The 15,540-nt window shown below is 60.6% G+C and overlaps 1 protein-coding gene across 2 annotated transcripts in view; it reads left to right on the forward strand.

Moving 5' to 3' along the window:
- LOC143171887 (talin-1-like) overlaps positions 1 to 15,540 on the forward strand; it is a 35,263-nt gene that overhangs the window by 10,793 nt on the left and 8,930 nt on the right. For both annotated transcript variants that reach the window (XM_076361050.1, XM_076361051.1), the window contains exons 9-44: positions 185 to 289; positions 609 to 764; positions 1,008 to 1,109; positions 1,323 to 1,399; positions 1,581 to 1,761; positions 2,405 to 2,518; positions 2,849 to 2,957; positions 3,469 to 3,677; positions 3,795 to 3,893; positions 5,758 to 5,925; positions 6,297 to 6,591; positions 6,693 to 6,859; positions 7,231 to 7,359; positions 7,704 to 7,817; positions 8,046 to 8,159; positions 8,325 to 8,459; positions 8,620 to 8,748; positions 8,859 to 8,961; positions 9,040 to 9,248; positions 9,337 to 9,456; positions 9,623 to 9,820; positions 10,156 to 10,295; positions 10,395 to 10,488; positions 10,659 to 10,748; positions 10,924 to 11,046; positions 11,216 to 11,359; positions 11,683 to 11,844; positions 11,933 to 12,073; positions 12,330 to 12,511; positions 12,862 to 12,994; positions 13,116 to 13,217; positions 13,331 to 13,501; positions 13,692 to 13,841; positions 13,963 to 14,064; positions 14,189 to 14,308; positions 14,598 to 14,744. In XM_076361050.1, the coding sequence (XP_076217165.1) occupies positions 185 to 289; positions 609 to 764; positions 1,008 to 1,109; positions 1,323 to 1,399; positions 1,581 to 1,761; positions 2,405 to 2,518; positions 2,849 to 2,957; positions 3,469 to 3,677; positions 3,795 to 3,893; positions 5,758 to 5,925; positions 6,297 to 6,591; positions 6,693 to 6,859; positions 7,231 to 7,359; positions 7,704 to 7,817; positions 8,046 to 8,159; positions 8,325 to 8,459; positions 8,620 to 8,748; positions 8,859 to 8,961; positions 9,040 to 9,248; positions 9,337 to 9,456; positions 9,623 to 9,820; positions 10,156 to 10,295; positions 10,395 to 10,488; positions 10,659 to 10,748; positions 10,924 to 11,046; positions 11,216 to 11,359; positions 11,683 to 11,844; positions 11,933 to 12,073; positions 12,330 to 12,511; positions 12,862 to 12,994; positions 13,116 to 13,217; positions 13,331 to 13,501; positions 13,692 to 13,841; positions 13,963 to 14,064; positions 14,189 to 14,308; positions 14,598 to 14,744 (5,034 nt within the window). The remainder of the gene's footprint in view (positions 1 to 184; positions 290 to 608; positions 765 to 1,007; positions 1,110 to 1,322; positions 1,400 to 1,580; positions 1,762 to 2,404; positions 2,519 to 2,848; positions 2,958 to 3,468; positions 3,678 to 3,794; positions 3,894 to 5,757; positions 5,926 to 6,296; positions 6,592 to 6,692; positions 6,860 to 7,230; positions 7,360 to 7,703; positions 7,818 to 8,045; positions 8,160 to 8,324; positions 8,460 to 8,619; positions 8,749 to 8,858; positions 8,962 to 9,039; positions 9,249 to 9,336; positions 9,457 to 9,622; positions 9,821 to 10,155; positions 10,296 to 10,394; positions 10,489 to 10,658; positions 10,749 to 10,923; positions 11,047 to 11,215; positions 11,360 to 11,682; positions 11,845 to 11,932; positions 12,074 to 12,329; positions 12,512 to 12,861; positions 12,995 to 13,115; positions 13,218 to 13,330; positions 13,502 to 13,691; positions 13,842 to 13,962; positions 14,065 to 14,188; positions 14,309 to 14,597; positions 14,745 to 15,540) is intronic.

A 15,540-nucleotide genomic window follows, 5' to 3' on the forward strand; every position in this document is an offset into this window, starting at 1 on the left:
GAGCATGAAGCTGTAGGTGGGCAGACAAGGCAGCTCCTGAGGTCTCAGAGGGTCAGAGGGATGCTGTAGTAGGGGCAGGGGACGCCGGTGAGGTGGGGAGAGCCTGGAAAGGCAATGACAGGGCAATGGTAGCACAGCCAGGGGACCGTGGAGCTAGTGTGATGTTTTCTCTTTGCTGTTGCAGGCCCACAAGAACTGTGGGAACATGAGCGAGATCGAGGCCAAAGTTCGCTACGTGAAACTTGCCCGTTCCCTCAAGACCTATGGGGTCTCCTTCTTCCTGGTCAAGGTAGAGCAGTGGATCCTCTGGCCAAAATTTCCCTTCTCCAGTATCTCTCCGTCTGTTGTTGAGCTGCTACCCATCAACCCATGTTGCTCCAGTTTTCCCTGCGTCTCCACTATCTGCTTGTCCTTCTTGGCCTTCCCTGTGCGCTGCCTTCCCACTTCTTGGTTCATGCTTTTTCTCATTTTCAAGCCCCATGTCATGGTTGTCACCACCTGAAAGTGTGGCCTTGGGTGTGTTTGGTAGCCAAAGGAGGCCTTAAAGTTCTCTGTCTGAACGGTTCTGTCCTGGGAGCAGCCCGCAACCCTTCTGTTGTGGCCCGCAGGAGAAGATGAAGGGGAAGAACAAGCTGGTGCCGCGGCTGCTGGGGATCACCAAAGAGTGTGTGATGCGTGTGGATGAGAAGACCAAGGAAGTGATTCAGGAGTGGAGCCTGACCAACATCAAGCGCTGGGCAGCCTCGCCCAAGAGCTTCACCCTGGTAGGGGCCAGCCCTGGTCCTCCACCCCGCCTCCCTGGTGGTGCCCCTGTGGGGGCCTGCTCTCATGCCAACCCCTCTTTTGGGTATTGCCCTGCGGTGGGACAGCCTTGCCCTCCTCCGGTGCCTCTCCCAGCCCTGGCTTCTGTTTTGGAGGCCGGCACCGGGTGCTTAGTGCATACCAGAGGGGCTCAAGATAGCTGCCAGCGCCCTGCTCCGGTGCTACCCTGTGCTGTGCCGTTGCAGGATTTTGGAGATTACCAGGATGGTTACTACTCGGTGCAGACGACGGAGGGGGAGCAGATCGCCCAGCTGATTGCCGGCTACATCGACATCATCCTGAAAAAGGTGAGGATGTGCTGGGAAGGGCAGCCGGGCACCGATAACAGTCTCCTCTCCAGAGAGGGGTGCAGGGTGCCCCTTCCAGCTGTCTCCAGACGGCTGTTGGCACACGGTGCTGCCAGGGGGACCCCGTGGCCCTGGTATGGTGCCTGGGCTGTGGGAGGAGGGGGAGGTTGGGAGGTGTGTGCTGGCTGACGTGTTTTCTCTTTCCCTCTGCAGAAAAAGAGCAAAGACCACTTTGGACTGGAGGGGGATGAGGAGTCCACCATGCTGGAAGACTCCGTGTCTCCAAAGAAGTAAGTCCTCTAGGAGCAAGTTAGCTGCCAACCAGAAGTTGAATGGAGAGCGGGCTCTAGCCAAGCTTGCAGCACAGTGTGTCTGGAGGAAGAGCTGCCAGTCTTTCGGCAGCAGTGCTCCTGGAGAGCCTGGTGCTGGGGCTGTGGGCATCCCTTGACCTGGTATTTCTCCCTGTTTCAGGTCGACCGTCTTGCAGCAGCAATTTAACCGTGTAGGCAAGGCAGAGCTGGGCTCGGTGGCCCTGCCAGCCATCATGCGGACAGGGGCTGGAGGGCCGGAAAACTTCCAGGTGGGCATGATGCCGCAGGCTCAACTGCAAATCACCAGTGGCCAGATGCACCGAGGGCACATGCCTCCCCTGGTAAGCTCTCCCCGCGCCCACCATAGGGCACAGACTCCGAGAGGTGCCCGTCAGGCTCACGTAGACCTGTCTGTTTGGGTCCATGGCCAGGCGTTTGCTTGCCGTGAAGAGCAGGGGCTCTGTGGTGCTGGCCTCGTGCGCTTGCTGGCCTGGCTGAGCTGGTGTCCTCCTGCAAACTTGAGCTCCACCCTGGCCTTTTTCCCTTGGCTGGCAGCCACAGCCTCTCCTTCAGGTTGTGCCACCTGCTGTGCCCAGCCCCATCAGTGCCATGGTTTGCAGCAGAGCCCTGTGCCTGGTGTTGGTTTCCCCCCCCTCATCCCCCGCATCCTTCTCTGCAGCTGGAGAAGCATTTAAAAAGGTCCCTCTGCATCTGCTCCCTAAGAGCTGCCTAACTGCGGGACTCACTCATACCCATCCTGGGCAGATGCTTTGCAGTGGGCTGGGGCATTTCCCAGGGGGAGGTGCGGAGGGGAGACCCCCTTTTTGCTGTGCGCACCCCCCTTTTGTGGAGGCATTTGCCTAGAGCACTGTCATCGACAGCATGTTACACCACATTGTGGGGGGGTGGGGGGGGTGCGTGAGCTGAATATTTGAGCCTGGACATGGAGCCCCTGGCGTACCTCAGTCTGTCCCTGTGTTGCAGACATCAGCCCAGCAAGCCCTGACTGGCACCATCAACTCCAGCATGCAGGCTGTGCATGCAGCCCAGGCCACGCTGGATGACTTCGAGACCTTGCCACCCCTCGGGCAGGATGCTGTGAGTGCCGGGTGAAGAGGGGGTGCTGAGGGGAGCCTCGCTGGAGGTTGCTGGCCAGGCTGGGTGAGGCTGGCCACATTCCTAGGAGGGGTGTCAGCAGCTCCTGGGAAGATCTGCTGCCTGCAAAGAGGTGGGGTTGTATCCAGCTCTGGGGGCAGGAGCGGAGGGAGGCACTTGGTCATGTTGCTTGGTCAGGATGGGCTGGGGAATTTTGGGTGGTGACAGCTCTTCCTTCTTTCTTGTCTCTTCTCTCCTGCATCATTCTGTGTGAGCATGGATGCAGCTCCCCACCTCCACCATCACCTCCTGACCTTGTTCTCCCAATTTCAGGCATTCAAAGCTTGGCGCAAAAACAAGATGGATGAGTCGAAGCATGAGATCCACTCCCAAGTGGATGCTATCACTGCTGGCACAGCCTCGGTGGTCAACCTCACTGCAGGTATATGGAGGGTTGGAGAAAAGGGATGCCCCTGTCTCTGGAGAAGGCTTGGTCTCTCTTGTCTGGCTGAAGGTCGCATCTCCTGCCCTCCATCAAAGAATGGAGGGAGCCAGCCTGCCCTAGCTAGAGCTAAATCAGCCCCAACTGCTGCTAATGTGCCTGTAGAGCTGGCCGTGCCCCCGCAGCTCGCCCTGCCTTTACATCCCCCAACATCCCTGCCTGTGTCCAGCCCAGTCCTTCCTCCCAGTCCTTGACTGACCTGCCATCCTCTGAACCAGGAGCGTGTTGTCCAGTCCCTGCTATAGCTCCGGGCACAGCCGCGGCATGGTGCAGCTCTCCTTCCCCCATGCTCTCCTGCCCAAACTCAGCCGATGCGACCGTCTTTCGGGCTTAGGAGCCAGGGTGTCTCTCCCCCCGCTCCTGGGAAGGAGGACCATATTGGTGACAGGCGTGGGGATGCTCTTGGAGCATCACTGAAGCACATCCTGTCCTGACTAGTCTCCCTGTGCAGGGGATCCAGCGGACACGGACTACACCGCCGTGGGCTGTGCCGTCACCACCATTTCTTCCAACCTGACGGAGATGTCCAAGGGCGTGAAGCTGCTGGCTGCACTGATGGAGGACGAGGGAGGGAATGGGCGGCAGCTTCTGCAGGCAGCCAAAAACCTGGCGAGCGCTGTCTCGGACCTGCTGAAAACAGCACAGCCTGCCAGTGCTGAGGTGGGGGGCAGGAGGGGTGGTGGGGCCGAGAGGTGGGTGGAAGCCAAGGGGAACCATCGAGAGAGTTTTTAGGGCTTGCTCATGAGCCTGGCGTTGCTTTTGCCTCATTCCTCACAGCCTCGCCAGAATCTCCTGCAGGCTGCCAGCCTTGTGGGCCAGACCAGCGGAGAGCTGCTGCAGCAGATTGGGGAGAGTGACACTGACCCTCGGTTCCAGGTGAGTGCACCCGGCGGCACCCAGGGACACCTGCTCCCTAAAACCATCAGCCTTTGCACAGGACCGGCAGGAGGGCTTCAGACCAAAGCTTGGCCCGGTGCATGGTGGTGACTTTGCTGAGGGAAGGGACAGGCCATTGCCCATCTCTGGCCCTAGAGCCGCTGTGATATAATGCCTCTTATCTTGTGGATTCCCATGTAGATCTCAGAAAGCCGGCGTGCTTGGATCCTGCCTGCCTCTGACCCAAAGATGGTAAAAGGGGGCTGTAGGCATGGCTTGGTGGTCCCTGCCCTCTCTGATGTGAGGAGTGCTCCTCTGGGGACGATCAGCTGAACTCTTTGGAGAAGGGCTCTTGTCAAAAAAATCTGCTTTTCCGGTGATCAGCTCTCAGAAGTCCATGCACTCGGGTCACTGTTTGGGCAAGTACTGCCCCAGGAATCCTCCCTCGCAGCCGCCTCAGCTCCTGCCTGCCGGCCCCTGCCCCCCATCAGGGAACTAGGGTGGCTGGAGCCTTGTGAGATTTTTGTTTTGTTTTGGTGGTTTTTTTTTTTGGGGGGGGGGGGGGGTGTTGGCTGAGCTGGCTTCCAGCCGGCCTGTTTTCCCACGACTGCTGCTTCCAGCACAAGGGAGGTAGCACACCATGCTGGGGAGGGGGATCTAGCCATAGTATAGACCAAAACGGACTCCAGAAAGGAGGCGTTTCCATTCACTGCAGCCACATGGCCTCATCACGAGCAGAAAAGCCTGGACAGAGAGCCAAGGGGAGCAGAAAAGCTAGCACCAGGGCAGGGGACCATGCACAGCCAGGCAGCAGTGTCAGGACAGGGTGGATTTAAGACCTGGAAGACAATTTGCACACATGTGGGGTGCTCTGCCCTGCAGCTGCCAGATCCGAGTGTATCTACTTCCCTCCCTGGGCTCCTCTGGCAGGGTGGCCGCTTCTTTGCCGCAGTCGGATGCTGCGGTCTGGGGACTTGAGCTGGGTGCATGTGCTCTCCAGCCTTTCCTCCTGTCTGGAAGGGTGATGATTTGCAGTGGGAGTAGTCTTGGCTTGCAGGAGGTGAGGGGATGCTGTGACATTTTTGGCTTGGTGGCCGGAGGCTTAGCTGCCACGGGGTGTGAGGCCACTCACTGTGGGGCTGGGTCTGGTGCCCGGTGGGGAAGCAGTTTGCCGTGTGCTGGTCGCTGCCTGTTGTGTGCTGGCAGGGTGGCCCCATGCCTTCCCTGCTGCCCCTGGGGGAGAGGAGGCTGGTTGCTGTGTCATACCCCTCCTTTAGCCCCCGGGAATGACAGCAGAGATGTAGCCTGTCGCTAAAGAGCTAGAAAATAGCTGGCATGCCTGCAGTACAGGTGACCAGCGTGGGCAGCAGCTCCTGCTTGCCTCTTGCTGGTGGGGTGAGCCCATGGGTGGGCAGTGCCATGGGACAGCACTGGATGCTGCCCACAGTGCAGCTGTGCCCATGACTGGCTTGTGCCTGTTGTTTGGCCAGAGCCTAGTGTGGGGTGCGAAGCTGGCAGTGCCTCACAGAAGGTTGTCGCTGTGGTACAGTCAGGGACTCAGTGCAGGTTGTTGCCTGGGGAGCGGGCAGCGAACAGGTCATGGGTGTTGGGGTGATGCTGAGTGTTGCCCGAGCTGCTCTGGGCGGTGGTCATGGCAGCGTCCTGGTGCAAGGAGGTGCTGCGGTGCAGGCTGCGGCTTGAAGCCGAGTTACAACCTCACCGTGCTGGTTGTCGCACGCGGTAGGGATGGGTTTGAGGTGTTGCCAGCTACTCCAGGTGTTTGGTGCTGGGCTGGGGTGGATGAAAGCCCCCCCTCCCCCCTGCTGGTGGTGCTCCTGCGCTGACCCTCTCAGTCCCTCCCCAGGACATGCTCATGCAGCTGGCGAAGGCGGTGGCCAGTGCCACCGCTGCGTTGGTGCTCAAAGCCAAGAACGTGGCTCAGAAAACTGAGGACTCGGTGCTGCAGACACAGGTGATCACTGCTGCCACCCAGTGCGCCCTCTCCACCTCCCAGCTGGTGGCCTGCACCAAGGTAAGCGGCATTAACCCTTGCCTCGGCGTGGCTGCAAGCATCACCTGGGTGGTGGCAGCTCTAGCCAGTGGGGTTGTAGGTGTGCCAGGACCACATGTCCTCAGGTGGGATGTTAGGGGTCTGGCACCAGAAGCATGGGCTGCCTCGGGCGTTTGCCTCCCCCAAATGCTGAATATCCTCTTTGGAGGAGCAGAAGTTGGGGACAGTTAGAATCATAGAATAGTTTGGGTTGGAAGGGACCTTTAAAGGTCATCTAGTCCAACCTCCCTGCCATGGGCAGGGACATCTTCAACTAGATCAGGTTGCTCCCTGCACGGCTCTTACAAGGAGCACACCACGCTCGCTGCCCGGCCTTTCCTCCTCCCCTCCAGGTAGTGGCTCCCACAATCAGCTCCCCGGTCTGCCAGGAGCAGCTGATCGAGGCTGGCAAGTTGGTGGCCAAGTCGGCGGAGGGCTGCGTGGAGGCCTCCAAGGCGGCCACTAGCGATGACCAGCTCCTGAAGCAGGTGGGGGTGACAGCCACAGCTGTCACCCAGGCCCTGAACAACCTGCTGCAGCATATCAAGCAGCACGCCACGGGTGGGCAGCCCGTCGGGCGCTACGACCAGGCCACTGACACCATCCTCAACGTCACCGAGAACATATTCAGCTCCATGGGTGATGCAGGTGAGAGCGGCTGATGGCACCCGGGGTAGAGCACGGTGGGTGGGGAGGTATCGGGGAGCCCGTGGGACTTGCTAATGGGCCACCCTTCCTTTCTTTCCCAGGGGAAATGGTGCGTCAGGCTCGTATTCTGGCCCAGGCCACCTCTGACCTTGTCAATGCCATCAAAGCTGATGCAGAGGGAGAAACGGACCTGGAGAACTCACGCAAGCTGCTGAGTGCGGCCAAGATCCTGGCTGATGCCACCGCCAAGATGGTGGAGGCTGCGAAGGTTTGTGGCGTGCAGGGGGATGTGTGCTGGCTCTGGCCCCCGTCCAACACCATTGGCTTGGTGCTGCGGAGGGGGCGAGCAGCCTCTGAGTCAGGGAGCAGTTCCTGGAGTAAGGTCTTGCACCGAGCCAAGGACCTGTGCAATGGAGTGGGGCTCCTCCTGAAGCTGCGGGTGGTAGCAGAGGAGCTGTTAGCTCTCCTGCTGCCGAGCTCTCTGGGAGAAGCTTCAGGCATATCCCCGGCACTGTAAGCAGCTGGGCTGCCTCGGGGGTGTCCCCCGGCATCAAGCCGGAGCACAGCCGTCTGCTGTCAGGAGGACAAGGGACCGAGTGGCCCCTGCAAAAGGTGTGATGGGTTTCCTGCTTTCTTCAGGGAGCTGCAGCCCACCCGGACAGCGAGGAGCAGCAGCAGCGGCTGCGTGAGGCAGCAGAGGGGCTCCGCATGGCGACCAATGCCGCAGCCCAGAATGCCATCAAGAAGAAGCTTGTGCACAAGCTGGAGGTGAGACACTGGGCAAGGGGCCGTGGAGGGCAAGCAGGCATGGTCAGTGAACGAGACCTGGCTGGGAGCCCCCATGTCCCTGAGCTTTCCGGAGGGATAAAATCCTTTTCATGTACAGCGTCCATGCTGCATCCCGCAGAGACCTCCCTACTGCTCCCTTCCCTTCCCTTGTGCGCACCACGTTGCTTTGGGATGCCGGGCATCGAGGGTGCTGGGGATGCTCTGTTGTCGCAGGTGGAGGCACGGGAGAAGAAGCTTAAGGGGAGCTGGGCCCCGGTGCATGGCAGGGAGGCTCCAGGGTAGGCTGCCCTGCTGCCGGTGCTAACCCATGCCTCCCCCATCAGCATGCAGCCAAGCAAGCCGCCGCCTCCGCCACCCAGACCATCGCCGCCGCGCAGCACGCTGCCTCCTCCAACAAGAACCCTGCCGCGCAGCAGCAGCTGATACAGAGCTGCAAGGTAAGGGCCCGGGCCTGATCCTGGCATCTCCTGCGCCACCTGTCCCTTCTCCCATCAGCCGTGCCAGGGCTCCATGCTCGGCCTCAGTGGGCAGGCAGACCTTGGGGTCCTCGTGCAGCTCCCCTGGGAGCCAATCTTCCAGTCACTGGTCCCAGATTAGATCCGTGATCCGTGGGGAGCGCCGTCTCCTTCCAACTGAGCCTCTCCAGTGACCCTCCTCTCTGGCAGGTGGTGGCAGAGCAGATCCCAATGCTGGTGCAGGGCGTGCGAGGAAGCCGGTCCCAGCCAGACAGCCCCAGCGCCCAGTTGGCTCTCATTGCTGCCAGCCAGAACTTCCTGCAGGTACCCACACTGCCCGGAGCCTCTCATGCTGGCTCTGGCGCGGGTGGTACAGCTTTCATACCGTGCTTGGCCCTCCTAAGATACCGGGAAACCTACTGCACATGGGCAGCAGAGAGATGCTGCGTGTTTGTCCCCTTCTCACGGCTTTTTCTTTTGGCCTGGCAGCCCGGTGGGAAGATGGTAGCTGCAGCCAAGGCCACCGTCCCCACCATCACGGACCAAGCCTCTGCAATGCAGCTCAGCCAGTGTGCCAAGAACTTGGCTGCGACTCTGGCCGAGCTCCGCACGGCCGCCCAGAAGGTGAGAGGCTGGGTCCCATCATGCGGCAGAACCCTGGCTACGCAGAGCAGGGTGGGGACGGCGGGGCAATGGGGACAGCCTGGTGGCAGGTCACAGTCTCTGCGGTGGCAGGGTGGGCTCGGTGGTTGCCCCGCTCACTTTCCCTTCTCCCCCATCGCAGGCTCAGGAGGCGTGCGGACCCCTGGAGATAGACTCTGCGCTGGGTCTCGTGCAGAGCCTGGAGAGGGACTTGCAGGAAGCTAAGGCAGCTGCCCGTGACAGCAAGCTCAAGCCTCTGCCGGGAGAGACGGTGAGGGCGTGGGGAAGGGCGGTGTGGGATGGGTGCTGGGGCAGGGGAGCCGTTGGGGTGGAGGCTGGAGGTGCAGCCCACCAGCACGTCCTCACTCATCCCCCTTGCAGATGGAGAAGTGTGCCCAGGACCTGGGGAACAGCACGAAAGCCGTCAGCTCCACCATCGCTCACCTCCTGGGAGAAGTGGCCCAGGGCAATGAGAACTACACAGGTACTGGTTTCCACGCCGGGGCTAGGAGAGGGGAGGGGGCTGCACCAGCAGCAACTGACCTCTCCACCCCCCCCCCAGGGATCGCTGCCCGAGAGGTGGCCCAGGCCCTGCGCTCGCTCAGCCAGGCTGCCCGTGGTGTGGCGGCCAGTACCCCCGACCTGCAGGCGCAGAGTGCCATGCTGGAATGCGCTGGCGATGTCATGGATAAAGCCAACAATCTCGTTGAGGAGGCACGGAAAGCAGTGGCCAAGCCTGGTGACCCGGAGAGCCAGCAGCACCTGGCCCAGGTAGGGGGAGCCCCGGTGCCCCCTGCCAGCCTGCGGGAAGGGCATGAGGCTGGCCAGGGGACGGTGACCACTCTTTGCTTCTCCGCAGGTGGCCAAGGCGGTGTCGCAGGCCCTGAGCTGCTGTGTCAACTGTCTGCCAGGACAGCGGGATGTGGACGCTGCCATCTGCATGGTGGGAGAGGCCAGCAAGAGGCTGCTCGTGGATTTGGTGAGCTGAGCCAGGGTGGGAGGGGAAGGGGGGAAGCCTTGTAGGGGTGCAGGCCGGTCCGTCCATGCTGGGTTCCTCTCTAGCGTGTCCCCAAGCAGGTGCCAGATCTTCATTCTCCATCTCCATCCTCTTCACCGCCTCTCCTAACCCCTCTCCCTGCCTCCAGTTCCCTCCCAGCACCAAGAGCTTCCAGGAGGCACAGAGCCAGCTGAACCGGGCGGCTGCGGGGCTCAACCAGTCTGCCAACGAGCTGGTGCAGGCATCACGTGGCACCCCTCAAGACCTGGCCACATCCTCTGGCAAATTTGGGCAGGACTTCAATGAGTTCCTGCAGGCAGGAGTGGAGATGGCCAGCCGGTCCCCGGTGAGAGCAAATGCCCGTTGGGGGATCCTGGGTATGGTGAGAGGTTTGGGGTGCCTGGGAAGGCAGCTGACCGCAGGCAAGGTGGCCAGGTAGTGGTGGCTAGGGTGGCTGTGGCCAACGCAGCTGGTGAGATGGGGGTCTGGGGCTGTGCAAAACTGCAGCAGCAGGGGGAAAGTGGCTTGGGTTGGTTCAGCGAGCATTGCTGCCATATCCTTACTGTTGGCGGACAAGTTGGATGAAGGGAACCAGCTCAGCTTGGAAACTGCTGGAGAAGACCCAGGATTGGTGTGGAGCTTGGAAACCTGTTGCAGGTAACTCTTCTTGGCTCCTTGCAGAATAAGGAAGACCAGGCGCAAGTGGTGTCAAATTTGAAGAGCATCTCCATGTCCTCCAGTAAGCTGCTGCTGGCTGCAAAGGTGCTCTCTGCTGACCCTGCGGCCCCCAATCTCAAGAATCAGCTGGCGGCAGCGGCATGGTAGGAGGAACCGTTCCCTGTGAGTTGTTTGCTGTAGCAGTGGGGCCGGGTGACGGAGCCAGCGTTGATCCATGGGTCTCTCTCCCCTGTCCCCGGCAGGGCCGTGACCAACAGCATTAACCAGCTGATCACCATGTGCACCCAGCAGGCGCCGGGCCAGAAAGAGTGTGACAATGCCCTGCGGGAGCTGGAGGTGAGAAGCCACATCTCGCCAAGGCAGTGGAGGGGCTGAGATGGCTGGGGTGCTGAGATGGTGAGGAGGGGGCAGCTGCACCCTGCTGCGAGGGGCGGGAGGGAGCGAAGAGGAGGTGCAAGTGGAGGGCATGGACCCTTTCCCTGGATGTGACAGCCATGTCTCTGCAGACGGTGAAGGAGCTGTTGGAGAACACCACCCAGACTGTCAACGACATGTCCTACTTCAACTGCCTCGACAGTGTCATGGAGAACTCCAAGGTGAGCCCTGAGCTGGGGGCGGAGGTTTGGGGAAAGATGGGAAGGTTTGGGAAGGATGTGGGGACAAAAGGGAAAGGTGGTTCCTTCCCCGTTGATAAAGCACAGTGAGCTCTGAGCCTGGGAGCACTGCGGGAGCGGGAGGTGGTCTCTAACTGCTGCGTGGTGTGTCCTGCAGGTGCTGGGCGAGTCCATGGCTGGCATCTCCCAGAATGCCAAGAACAGCAAACTGCCTGAGTTCGGCGAGTCTATCAGTGCCGCCTCCAAAGCTCTCTGTGGGCTGACGGAGGCAGCTGCCCAGGTGAGACGCACTCTGTCCCAGCCCTGAGTCTGGTGCACAGTTGCCATACACACCCCTCCCCTGCCCCTCCAAGCCTGGCCCCATGGGACGGTGCTGCTAGCCACCTCCCTAGCCCATGCCTGCTCTGAGCACCACATGCAAGCTCTCACTGCCTCTCTTGTGCTCCCAGGCTGCCTACCTTGTGGGGGTCTCAGACCCCAACAGCCAGGCTGGACAGCAGGGCTTGGTAGACCCCACTCAGTTTGCCAGAGCTAACCAAGCCATCCAGATGGCCTGCCAGAACCTGGTGGACCCTGCCTGCACCCAGTCCCAGGTGAGCATGAGGTGGAGCACAGTTATGGGCGTTTTCTTGCACAAAAGGGAGTGTGAGGCTAGCGGGAAGAACTGTGTCCCAAGAGTTGGCCAAAATTATGGGTAGTGTCTCATCAGGCCACATCAGCTGTACTGGGAACCAGCTGGCAACAGTGACAGTCCAGATGGGGGGGCTGTATGGACATGCAGGACCTTGACAATCCTTCTTGGGTCCCAGGAGGGACCTCTGTGGTCACTGGTGCCCTGTGTGGGGCTGGCGGGAAGGGAGAGCTGTGGGGATGGGGAGATGCGGTGGGTCCTGCTTCACCCTGCTCTTCCCTGCAGGTGCTGTCAGCAGCCACTATTGTAGCGAAGCACACCTCGGCCCTGTGCAACACGTGCCGCCTGGCCTCCTCCCGCACCGCCAACCCTGTGGCCAAGCGCCAGTTCGTCCAGTCAGCCAAGGAGGTGGCCAACAGCACGGCCAACCTGGTAAAGACCATCAAGGTGCGGTCTCCCTGCTGGGGTGCCATGGTGGGGATGGGATTTGGGGCATGGTGGGGGCTGGATAACTGCCCCAGTCTCTCTACACCAGGCCCTGGATGGTGCGTTCAACAAGGAGAACCGGGAGCGGTGCCACGCCGCCACCACCCCTCTCATAGAGGCCGTGGATAACCTGACGGCCTTTGCCTCCAACCCAGAGTTTGCCACTGTTCCTGCCCAGATCAGCCCAGAGGTAGGATGCTGCAGGGGCAGGGAGGGGATGGCCCAGCTGTGACAGGGGCTGCTGAAGGGTGGGGAGGAGCTGTGCCTCCCCCTGAGCTTGGGATGGGGTCCCAGTGCGGGGCTGGAGCTGGGGGGGGGGGGTGATGGGGAGGTGGCAGCAAGCCTTGGGCTTCGAGGGGCTGCTCCGGGGTGAGCAGTTACCCCCGGGGTAACTTCCCATGCACAGTCCCTCGTGTGCGTCACTAGCCCATCGTCTCCCCGTGCAGGGGTGCAGAGCCATGGAGCCCATCATCTCTTCGGCCAAGACCATGCTGGAGAGCTCTGCCGGCCTCATCCAGACAGCCCGCTCTCTGGCTGTCAACCCCAAGAACCCGCCACAGTGGTCGGTGCTGGCCAGCCACTCTCGCACCGTCTCAGACTCCATCAAGAAGCTGATCACCAACATGAGGTGAGGCAAGTCCTGCCTGCTTGGCCATGGCCCTGTCCCCACTGGTGGGTACCCCTGCTCAGGCTTACTCCAAGTGAGCATCCCCAGGGATGTTTTGGCTCATCTTCTCCTCAGCTGCTGCCGGGGGGGAGGCAAGGGATGGGATGGAGGATGCCATCCCTCATCCTGTACAGGAGCTGCTCCTCCTGCCCTGTCGCAGGTTGATGGGGACACGTGCCGGTGTGCCTGGGCTCTGATACCGGGTTGCCCCTGGCCCAGGAGAAGGAGTCCTGTCCCTCGCCAGCACCAGCTGAGGCCAGGGGCAAAGGGGTGGCATAGCGCCTGCCAGGGCTGATCCATCTGTCATGTAGGGACAAAGCTCCGGGACAGCGGGAGTGTGACGAGGCCATCGAGGTGCTGAACAGATGCATGCGGGAGGTGGATCAGGCCTCCCTCGCTGCCATCAGCCAGCAGCTGGCCCCCCGAGAAGATACCTCCCAGGAGGTGGGTTGGGGACACGCTGCTGCAAGCTCAACTGGGGCAGGTGTCCTTCCCCCGGCTCCCAGCAGCACGCGGTGACCCCGGCCCCGCTGCAGCCTCACGTGACGCCCTCTCTTTGCGACAGGCTTTGCACAACCAGATGATCACGGCTATTCAGGAGATCAGCAACCTGATTGAGCCCGTGGCCAGTGCGGCACAGGCTGAGGCCTCACAGCTGGGGCACAAGGTAATGTGGGGATGGTGATGGGGAGCTGCTGACAAGGCACTCGGTGCACGTGGAGTAGCAGCGCGAGGCAGCCGGGGCTGGAAGCTGCTGGTGCTGATATTGCTCTTCCCTAGGTGTCCCAGATGGCTCAGTACTTTGAGCCTCTTGTTATAGCGGCTATTGGCGCTGCCTCCAAAACACCCAACCACCAGCAGCAGATGAATCTCCTGGACCAGACCAAAACGCTGGCTGAGTCCGCCCTGCAGATGCTGTATATGGCCAAGGAGGCTGGTGGGAACCCAAAGGTGAGCAGGAGGGGCATGTGTCGATAGCATGCTCCCCTTCACATGTGGGTGCTGCATGAGAGGCTCGGCTGCGTGCTGCACACACGTATGCCAGACACGGAAACCTGGCCAGGGCTGTTGTAAGTGTGTGGCATCCCCAGCGGGAGGGGAGCTGCTGCCTGCTTTCCCTCACTCTGGCTCATCCTTGCAGCAAGCTGCCCACACCCAGGAGGCTCTGGAGGAGGCCATGCAGATGATGAAGGAAGCGGTGGAGGACCTGACCACCACCCTGAACGAGGCAGCCAGCGCTGCGGGTGTCGTGGGGGGCATGGTGGACTCCATCACCCAGGCCATCAACCAGGTGAGGGGAGCATGGAGAGGACCTGGTCAGGGCTGGGGGTGGAGGAGAGGAAGAGTCAGTCAAACCCTACAAGGTCTCTGGGCTGGGGCTGGAGCCAGACTCTCCTGATGGTCTCTTGCAGCTGGACGAGGGGCCGATGGGCGAGCCAGAGGGGACCTTTGTAGACTACCAGACCACGATGGTGAAGACAGCCAAGGCCATCGCAGTGACTGTACAGGAGATGGTGGGTGCAAGCAAGTCTGTCACTACAGAAAGCAGTGCCTGCCACCCAGGCAGGGCAACCACCCTCCTTGCTTGCCTGTCCCAGCGTAGGGCTCCTCCATCTCCTGTTCTTCTTCCACCGGCAGGTCACCAAATCCACCACCAACCCAGATGAGCTGGGCACACTGGCCAACCAGCTCACCAACGACTACGGGCAGCTGGCGCAAGAGGCCAAGCTGGCTGCACTCACCGCCGAGAACGAGGAGGTGCGAGCGTGGGGTGTGCCATGGGGCAGAGCAGGATCTGCTGGGGCAAGAGAGCAGAGGACGGGGACACTCAAACCTCCCGTTGGAGCTGGGGGCAGGCAGCATTCACACCTCCCTTGCAACATGGTGTGGAAATGCAGAGCAAAGTCATGTTTCCTTTTTCCTCCTCCTGAGTTGGGAGGATTGGGAGAGAGGAGCTGGGGTGGGGGTGGCTGGTGTTTCCCAGCGGGTATCACGGATGCGGGGCTTAGTTCCCTGCTGGCGCTCTCACACATGTGTTCCCCTCCAGATTGGCTCCCACATCAAGCACCGGGTGCAGGAGCTGGGCCACGACTGTGCTGCCCTGGTCACTGGGGCTGGAGCCCTGCAGTGCAGCCCCAGTGATGCCTACACCAAGAAGGAGCTGATAGAGAGCGCGCGCAAGGTTTCTGAGAAGGTGAGCGGCCCGGAGAGAGGTGCAGTGGCGTGGCAAGGTGGGAGGGATGCTGGATTGAGCCACGTGCCCTTAGAGCCACCGTGCTGGGTTCTCCCCTGGTCCTGTTGGGCTCTGTCGGCTCTCTCAGCCACGCTTGCCCTGGCCTGATTCAGTTGATGGGGTGGAGGATGGATCCCCCTCTCCAGGCACTTGTAACAGTAGTTGGTGCTGTGATGGGTGAGTGTGACATCCAGGTGCTGCCTGCTGACGTGCTGATGATGTCCTGCCAGGGAAGACTAATCTACACACTGGTGGCAGCCCAAGGCCCTCCAAATCGGCTCTTGCAGTGGTGGGTGTAGCATTTGCTGCATCTCTAGTCAGCCTGCAGCTCATGCTGGATGATCGATCTCTCCTGTACCTTTTGCTGGCATGGTGGAAAGTATCCTGCCCGTCAGTCAATCTAAAGAGCACACTTCTGAATAACAGACAAAAATACGGCTAAAAAACTCTAGTTGATAAGGGTAGAGCAGCAATGCTTGTAAGCAAGGTTACAAAAGTAAACAAACACTTGTTCATAGTGCCTGGCACGTGTCTGCATGCTCAGGGCCTCCTGCAGGTCCTTCCTTTCCAAGATTGCTTTCCATCAGGAAACATGTTCTCCTATGAGTGCTTGCCCAAGTACAGAAATTGAGTTGAGCAGTTAAAGAAGGAATGAGCTGCGATGTTCTGATGCCCATCGTGTAAACCTTATTCATTTGGAAAGTAGCAGAGTCCAATATCTCCTGGACCCCCAAACACAATAGGTACAAGGTAAAAA

The sequence above is a fragment of the Aptenodytes patagonicus genome, chromosome W (assembly GCF_965638725.1).
Source record: "Aptenodytes patagonicus chromosome W, bAptPat1.pri.cur, whole genome shotgun sequence".
Taxonomy (NCBI): domain Eukaryota; kingdom Metazoa; phylum Chordata; class Aves; order Sphenisciformes; family Spheniscidae; genus Aptenodytes; species Aptenodytes patagonicus.